General features: G+C 61.6%; 2 protein-coding genes across 3 annotated transcripts in view; both read left to right on the top strand.

Moving 5' to 3' along the window:
- Positions 1–7,521, top strand: ASCL5 (achaete-scute family bHLH transcription factor 5). Of its 2 annotated transcripts, none has more exons than XM_019638005.1 (3): positions 1–673; positions 3,479–3,653; positions 5,804–7,521. In XM_019638005.1, the coding sequence occupies exon 3, from the start codon at positions 6,240–6,242 to the stop codon at positions 6,747–6,749; it is 510 nt and encodes a 169-aa protein (XP_019493550.1). In that variant the 5' UTR covers positions 1–673; positions 3,479–3,653; positions 5,804–6,239; the 3' UTR covers positions 6,750–7,521. The 2 variants fall into 2 exon arrangements, with proteins under 2 accessions (XP_019493550.1, XP_019493549.1); XM_019638004.1 differs by having other exon boundaries at positions 1–685.
- A 741-nt stretch (positions 7,522–8,262) lies between these two features.
- Positions 8,263–8,630, top strand: part of CACNA1S (calcium voltage-gated channel subunit alpha1 S) — a 67,855-nt gene continuing 67,487 nt past the window's right edge. Inside the window, exon 1 of the mRNA XM_019637996.1 lies at positions 8,263–8,506. Coding sequence (XP_019493541.1) covers positions 8,325–8,506 — 182 coding nt within the window. The 5' untranslated portion in view covers positions 8,263–8,324. The remainder of the gene's footprint in view (positions 8,507–8,630) is intronic.

Genomic DNA, 8,630 nt, shown 5'->3' with positions numbered 1-8,630 from the left:
GGTCTGATCCCAGCTCCATCACTTAGTCTGTGGGTGACCACAGGCCATTGGCTTGTGTGGGTCTGTGCTACCCTGGTACACAGGTCAGTACTCGCATCTGCCTCGTAGCACTGCTGTGGCGGTCACATGAGTGATGTGCTTAGACGAGCTGGACGCAGAGACGGATGACTATACAAACGTTCTTGTTTGTAACCCTGCGATTTGCTAGAAACATGACCTGAGGCTCTGAGCCTCAGTTTCCCCATCTGTTACCTGGAGGGGATTAAATGAGTTGTTAGCACAGGGGAACCGTGGTCTCCTGCCTTGAAAAGTGAGCCAAGATTGTGTCCCCACAGAGACACCGTGTTCCCGCCCCGCCTGTGCCAGAGGAAACGGGGCAGAAAAGCTTAGCGTCGTCAGGCCCAAACCTCTATGCAGCTGCCTCACACACCCCAGACATTAGACAAGCGACGTGTCTGTGAGAGCGCCTGCCTCACCGTAACAGTCTGTGGATTGGGTCAGTGACACGCACAGATGACCGCGTGCTCAGCTGTTGAGTCTCCCCTCTACGTTTAGGCTACTTCTCGGGGATATCCAGTGTGTCGGGAGAGGGGCCGGCCCTGCAGGACGCTGAGATGCATGGGGCCAGTCCTGCCGTTCTCCTTGAGGAAGCAAGATGCTGACATGTGACAAGGTGAACGGCAAGGTGAGGGGACAGCCCGAGAAAGCGTCCCCAAACAGCTCATGAATAACAAGCCACCAGCACGCAAAGGCCTTAGGATTCAGGGCAGAGAGACAGAGCATGGAGCAGGAGAGGGCAGGGGACACTTTGTGACCAGGGGAGAGCCAGGCTGGTTCTGGAAGGAATAGGACCTGGCGGGGACAGGAAAGGGCCGACTTTCCAGGCCTAGTGGGGAGACGGCCGAGGCTGATGTGGAGAGCGGAGGGCTGATTTGGGGGTGCAGTCGGGGGGGGGCAGCCGGAGGACCGCAGACTGCTGAGGACCCTCGGTGCCAGGCAAAGGGGAGTCACATGATCAAAGAAATGTCTTAGGACAGGAATCTGGCTTTGTGCACGCAGAGAGATTGTGTGGGGGCAAGACTAGTGGGGGGGAACCCGTGACCCTCCACGTCAGCAGCAGCCACGGTCCGTGAGTCCCGGTCAGCCACAATGCAAGATGTTTTCACCCACCATGTCCCTACACTGCGCAGTGACCCCAATAAGTAAGTGCGGGGGCTGTCCCCACCCCACAGGGTTGTTCCTGTAGCTAGACGGTGGCAAAGCCAGGGTCCAAAGCCCGTTGGCTGGCCCCAGAGTCCCTGTTTTGATGAGCTGCAGAGAGCACGCATTCCCTCTAAAATGTGGTTAAGTGCATGAATGAGAGATGGCTGGGACAATCGGTGAAGTCTGTATGTGTGGGGACCTGAGAGCACCTCAGCCACCTGGAGAAGGGCCTGGGGTAGGGAAATGAGAAACCAGGGCCACTGTCCCTGCTGGCCACAGGTGCAGGCTCTACCAGCCCCAGCCTCCTCCCTGTGGAGTGGGCTGCAGACACCTTTCCTTTAGGGACACCCAGTGTGTGACGCGTTGCGAAAGCTAAGCAGCGTTAGTTCACTCCAGGAGCTGCCATGTCCCCGGAGCCCTGTGGCAGGCGTCCTTTCCCATCCACAGATCCTCTGAGTCTCTGATCAGGAGGGGCCTTGGGAAACCTTACATGTGTGTCCTGTGTCCCCAAGGGTTTTCCCCACAAAATACTAACCGCCATTTGTGACTAACGGAGCAACGTGTGGGACAGCCTTTCGCTCTCCTGCATCTCAGGTTTACTCATCCTCTTGGGCTGTTAGAAAACCCCACCCTGGATAGGATGGCGGTGTCTGGCCAGCCCCAAGGTGCATCTCAGTTTCTCTTGAATGCCAAGTTTACCGTTTATCAGCTGTGTGACCTTGGGAAAGTTACTTCACCTCTCTGTGCTTCATTTTTCTTAACTGTAAAATAAGGGTACTACCGGCGCCTGCCTGGTTGTGAGGCTCACACGACAGTGCGTGTGTGAGTGTGCACACGTACGTGTGGCGTTTAGAACGCGACAGGTTGGCTGTTGTCCTAGTGTCCAGGCTGGCTCGGAAGTCCTGGTTCTCGGTGGCACCTGAGCCAGTGGGTCACTGTTTCTGAAGGTTTCGGCCCCTGGTGATAAAGCAGGATTGAATTTCCCCGAAGTTCACTGCAGGTGTGGAAGGACTCGAGCACTCTCCCGGGCCCTTAAGCTACAGAGCAGCACCTGAGCGGTGCTGCTGCTTGAACACGGCGATCACAGGCCCTGCCAATCACACGCCTTCCAATTGACTATCTGGAGCTTTACGGCTGGCACTGTGGTTTTACAAACGGACTCATATGAGCATCACCTGAGTAGGCCGGGCCCACAGGATTGTCCCAGCCCCGGGCGGCCCGCAGCAGGGCCGAGATGGGGGAACAGCACAGCCCGTCACATCGCGGCAGGTGTCCCCACTTTCTCCGTCCCTCCCTCACGTGTGTACACTGAGTCGTGCTTCCCCGGGAGCCCAAACACCTGGGCATGACTCTCGGCTGTGCTACCGTGGGCAGGTCGCTTCACCTCTCTGAGCCTCCACCTCCTCGTTTGTAAGGCAGGGACTCCACCAGTGCTGATAGCCCCGGGCTGTGATGAGCGCGGTGTGCTTGCCACAGACACTGAGAACGGTGCCCGGCAGGTGGGAGAGCACTGGGTGTGCCGAGGCACTTGTGTCCCCACCAGACGGGGCGGCTTCGAGCTTGTCCACTGAGCCCGGCCCACAGCCGGCTTCCTGTGGGCCCCTGGGGAGGGTGCTGGGTCTTCAACAGGCGTCAGGACACATTCCGCTGAGTTAGAGACCTGTGTGGATTCCGTCCCCCTTTCCTTCAAAGGCTTGAGAAAGGATCAGGCCCTTATGTCTGGAAATGTCCCAGACAGTGTGTCTGTGGGAAGCTGTTGGACATGGCGGCAGCGCTGTGTCCAGTGGCGACACGGGGGTGGCCGGTGCTATCTGAGGTCTCTCACAGCGACGTCCGAGGACCTCACAGCCTCTGGGAGCTCTTCCCAGGGCTGCCCCTGCCTCGCTGACAGTACCAGCTACCAGTTGCTCCGTCCCTACTAGGTGCCACCTGGATTTTCCAGAAAACCTGGGGATCCCCACAGTCCCCAAGGGGAGTTTTAACGGGGGGGGGGTGTTAAAACGTCCACGTACCTGAGGTCCCCACCTGGAATTCCAGCGAGCCGCTGCTGCTCGTGGCCACACGGTGGCACTGTTGACCAGCGGTTCTGCCCGGTCCGGCGGCCTGAGGACAAGCCAGATCCCGCCAGGCTTCTGAGGACCTCTGAGTGGGGAGGGTCCCCCTACTCAGGTGTTCTGAGCTCGGGCAAGGGGGGTCCTCATCAGGTTCCCAGCGGGGCAGCTCCTGGTGCTGGGCTCAGTCTGATTACACCCCATTCTTGCCTTTCCGACCACAGAACCCCAGGGCCACCCTCCTGAGACCATCCTCCAGGGGGCGTCCCCTGCCCACGGCGCCAAGGTGACCTGGGGCCTCTCCCCGCAGGGCAGCAGCTCAACGACAGCAGACACTTTGAACCCGCGGGAGACACCCCCTCCCACAGGAGTCGGAATTTAACAGGCCACGATTGTTAGGTCAGCGCAAGCCCCTCTGAGCTTCTGGTTCAAATGTGAGGCCACGAAGGGGACCCTGGGGGACCAAGGGGGGACCAAGGGGGGAGGCTGTGCGGTTGGGTTGCATTTGCTGCTTCGTGGTAAATGGTGCCCGTTTACTGGTTGCTAACTGTGGACCTAGGGCAGTAACTTTACCTTTAAGAGCCTCTGTCCCCACCTGCAGAGCCCGATGACCTTAGTATCTCCTCACAAGAAAGGTGGAGCAATTAAACGGGGTGGTTCAGGGCCCCATGCCTCCTGTGTCATGCACGGTAGCTGGCATCTCTGATGAGTAGGTGAGGGATATATATGTTTCGAAAATGGAATCCTCACAAATAAATATTAAGTTGTAGTTATTAAAATTGTCATTAGATAGAAAAAAAACCTTTAGACTACCATCAAATTTAATTTAATTAAGTCCAATATGAATAGACAGGGATTATGTGGGGGGTACAGTCTAAATCCCATATTTAGAAGAAAAAAAAAGCACTGCTAGCAAATAATTGTGCGCACCCGTGACGTGCCCAGCCCTGGGCAACGGACTGAGGGCCGTGACTCAAGAACCAAAGCAGAGCCCTGCCCTCCGGCGCTTTCCAATCTAGTGGAAGGTGTGGGGTGCACAGCCCTGAAAGCCCACACACTGGAGCTACAACGCTCGGGCTCGGGCACCTAGCCCGATAGGACTGCAGGGAGCAAAGGTGTGGAGAGGGCTGCGGACCAGTCAGGTCAGTGGACACCCAGGGGTGAGGTCAGGACACGCAAAGTGTCCTGAGGAGCCCGGGCCTGATGGAGCTGAGGGTCTGTTTGGAGAGATTTTCCAGAACCTTCCCTGGATGGCCACGGGGAGCCCTCAAAGGCTGTTGAGCAGGGGAGGCATCTGTGAGTTTGTCCCGATGTTTCACACACTTGCTTCCACTCTCGAAAGCAGAGCGAGTCTCGATGGTGTCAGAATCACTGTGGATTTTTCCTGGTTTTCATTCCTCGTGGAAAACTAGGTGGGAACAGACTCAGGGACCGAAAAAGGACAAAAACCAGGAGGGGCAGGAGATGCTTGGGACCCTGAGCCTGTGACTGACCTCCCCCTGTTGGGAGAGGCCTGGCCCAGTGCCCCGGGTCTCGAGCTGTCCATCACTGTCCCCGGGGCGTGCAGTGTCCCCTGTTCACTCCCCATTCAGTGAATCTGAGGTTTCCCATCACCAGGGGGACAGTAACAGCAGTGTGACGAGTGCTCAGATGGCACCTACAGGACACTGTGGACACGCACTAGAGAGGGAAAAGGGTGCAGAGAGACTTCCTAGAGGAAATGCCACCTGAGTGGATCCGATGATCACATGTTGACGAGGATTGGTGGCACTTAAATTCAACACAGGCCAATTATTTCTAAAATGGGAGATTCCTAGAGTCTGGGAACGGCTGTGTGTGCTGCAGGCTTTCTGCCCAAGCCTCTGGGTTCCTCAGTCAGTCCCTGTGCAGCCTCTTCACGTGCCCGGAGCGGGCCAGGCGCCGGGCACAGCCGCACGAGGACACTCAGTTCTGTTCAGTGTCACCAAGGAGAAGCCAGGATGGCGTGAGAGGCGCGTCCTGGACCCATGTGCTCTGGTCATGCCTCTCCACCCGCAGAGAGAAGGCTGCGAAAGTCCCAGCAACAACCCAGGTTCTTGGAATCAAAGAGGCGTTTCCTCCAGTAAAGAGTGAGACCCCTTGGCGGGCTCTGGTCACCAACTGGATTTCTCCTGCTAACCCAATAATCTGAGCTCCTTGGATGGAAGGTACCAGAAGGTATCGGTGATAAGACTCAGCCCCACTTTCAAGGAAAATGACATCATCCACACTGTTCCTAAGCCAGGCCCAGGCGCTGTTTGGGTATATTTTTTCTAATTTGATTCTCATTTAATATATTATTAATGTCCTGTGAGGGGTGTTTTGATTCTCTCTCTGTGTGGAAACCCCCACTCAGAGATGCCGTCCAACCAGGAACCGTGAACACGGGATGGAAACCCTGCTCCGGTGTCGTCTTCAGCCGGCACACTGCCTCCCCTCACCAGGCCTGCAGTCTGGTTTGAGGGTGGAAGTGACACAGGGGCCACCATACCAGGCCTTTCCTAACCATTGTCCTCTCTCCTCTTCTTTAGAAACGTTCCCGGGGACCCTCTGCGGAGCTGAAACGGCAGTTCCTGACCCCCAGGCGGCGGGGGGTCCCCAAGGCCCAGGCGCTGTGGCCCCAGCGCGGAGCCTCACGGTTAGCGCCCGCGGGAGGCGCCCTCGCCAGGCTGGCTGCAGGTGAGGCGGGCGCCAGGTCTATCGCCGGCCCATGGCCGGCGGGTGAGCGCTCCGGCCCGGAGTCCTGCTTGCGCGGAGCCTCTGCCTGGACCACCTGAATCCGGAGCGATGGCGCGCGTTCGGGGGACCGCAGAAACCACCCCAAAGAGCGGAGAGAAGCCCTAACCAGTCCTGGAACCCCAGAGCATCTGCTGGCGATGTGACTCGTCCCCGTGGTGGGGACGCGCAGACCCCGAGCAGGGGCGATTCCGGGAGGGTCTGGCTCTGGGCGCAGCCCCCCGCGGCGCCATGAACGGTCACTTCTGCCGCGCGCTGGTGGACCGGGGGCCCGCGGTGCACCCCTGCGGCATGCCGTTGGGCGCCGCGCCCCCTCCCGGGCCAGCGCCCCTGCCCGCGGAGCCCTCGGGCGCCGTGCCCTTCCTGCTGTTCCCCGGCCCGGCCGCCGCCTACGCCGGCCTGTTCCCCTGCGCGCCCGGGCCCGGCGCCCTCGGGGGCTACGACGGCCCCTTCGAGCCCGCGTTCATCCAGAAGCGCAACGAGCGCGAGCGGCAGCGCGTGCGCTGCGTCAACGAGGGCTACGCGCGCCTCCGCGGCCACCTGCCCGGCGCGCTGGCCGAGCGGCGGCTGAGCAAGGTGGAGACGCTGCGCGCCGCCATCCGCTACATCCGGCACCTGCAGGAGCTGCTGCGCGCCGCCCCCGACGGCCCCCGGCCCGAGCGCCCCGGCGACGCCCAGGCGCCCGAGGGCCCCCGCTTCTCCTCCTCGCCCGGCCTGGAGTCGGAAGAATCCAGCCAGTGACCCGGCGCCGCCGCGGGGCCTCCCCGCTGCCGACTGCGCCCCGGGACGCTGCGGGGCGGCGCGGGCCGGACACCCCGCGGTGCGCGGCGCTCCGTGGCTGCGACCCGTCCTTCCGCGCCCCACCGCCGGCCTCTTCCTGCCGGCCGGGCGGGAGTGCAGGGCCGGGTGCGGCTGGCCAGCGCAGGCCGAGGAAGCCGGGGGCGCAGGGGGCACAGGGGGCGCAGGCCCTGGGGGAGCCCCGGCGCGTGCCGCGGCCTCCAGGTCGCCGGAAGGTCGCCAGGACGGTCACCGGGGGCCTGGCCCCGACTCAGCTTGGGCTTCGCGCCGGCGAACGCTGAGGCCCAGCTCCGGGGTGTGCGCCGTCCTCCGTGGCCACAGGCGCAGCCCTTGGTCTGCGAGTCTCCAGGCGGCGAGCGGCGCTTCGGTTCAGGATGCGCCCTGACGGGACCGCCAAGCGGTGGCCTCAAATAGCAACGGCCTCTTGGGGAGTTTGCTTGCACCCCGCCCCCCGGGAGAGGAGCCCAGAGGGGGCCCGGGAGGCCCAGCTGCTGCGATTGCCCAGACGGGACCGACAGGCTTGGGAAGAGACGTTGTGTGCGCGCTGGTGGCACCCCTGGGACCCTTGACGGAGGGCGGTCACCCTGCTTTCCCCACTCCCACGTGGCCTTTTCCTCGTTTTTTCCCCCAGTTTAGGGGAGGGCTGCGTTTCCCTGCCTCATCCTGTGAGCCTCTGTGGGCGGCGGGACCGTATGGGTACGTTGGCACCGTCTGTGCCAAGGGCCCAAATAAAAGATTTGTCGCGTTGTGTGATTCCTGGATAGTGTCTGCTCCCACTCACCCTGCGCCCAGCTCCGCACTTGGGGCGAGGCGGGTGGGGTGTCCTGTTCGCTCATACACTCAGCCACCGTTTACAGAGCTCAGCATGTGCCGTCCAGGGGCAGCGTGGGAGGCGCCAGAGTCCCAGAGAGAAAGCCCTCGGCCCTCACAGAGTTAGGGGGAAAGGGGGTGCGAAGCAGTCACATTCCAGGTTCTTCCGGGGGCCTCCACCCCCGTGTGCAGGGGTTCTCTTTGGGGTGGGGAGGAACCCTGGCCTGAAAGCTGCAGGGGCTGCCGCGGGAGGGGGCTGTGGATTGGGACCACGCAGCACCTTTTCTGGACAGCGTCATGGGGCTGCGGAAGGGGAAAGTAGCCCTGGCATAGAGGCGCCATCTCGGAGGCCTGTCCTCCTGAACCCGCTCTCCCCCAGCCCTGAAACCTTCCATCCTGCCTCCCACTGCCCGTCCCAGGCTGGCATGCGGTTCCTCCCTCCACCGCCGCCCCCACCCTCCTGAGACGCATTGGGATGCCACTGGCGAGGCTGGGAAAGAGTGACAGCTGCCTGGCCTCAGGGGCTCAGGCAGCACAGTGAGTGGGAGGCTAATTTTACTCCCTGGGAGCAGGGCGAGTAATCCACCGGCCCCACCCCCCCGGCCCGGCACCGGCCCTGCAGACTCAGCGGCCCAGTCCCCGGGGCGAGGACACAGAGGACGCAGAAGAGGGCAGTGGGTGGGGAGCAGGAGCCAGGCTGCCGGGAACATGGAGCCGTCCTCCCCGCAGGACGAGGGCCTGAGGAAGAAGCAGCCCAAGAAGCCTGTGCCTGAGAGTTTGCCGAGGCCGCCGCGAGCCTTGCTGTGTTTGACCCTCCAGAACCCGCTGAGGAAAGCCTGCATCAGCATTGTGGAATGGAAGTATCCTCTGGGCCCAGGGCGGCGGGGACAGTGAGAGGGAGGCAGGTGGCCTCGGAGGCAGACAGGGTCTCAGAGATGGGCGGCTGCCTCACAGGACCCCGGTGGAAGGAAAGCCCCAGCCGCGGGGATGGGAGGAGGGGGCTCCCGGGGCCCG

Source organism: Hipposideros armiger, unplaced genomic scaffold, assembly GCF_001890085.2.
Source record: "Hipposideros armiger isolate ML-2016 unplaced genomic scaffold, ASM189008v1 scaffold_37, whole genome shotgun sequence".
Lineage (NCBI taxonomy): Eukaryota > Metazoa > Chordata > Mammalia > Chiroptera > Hipposideridae > Hipposideros > Hipposideros armiger.
The sequence above is the reverse complement of the archived record's forward strand: the minus strand, read 5'-3'. Positions and strand labels throughout refer to the sequence as shown.

Bases quoted from the DNA above. Each gene is read 5' to 3' on its own strand.
- ASCL5 (XM_019638005.1), top strand. From the start codon at position 6,240: ATGAACGGTCACTTCTGCCGCGCGCTGGTGGACCGGGGGCCCGCGGTG.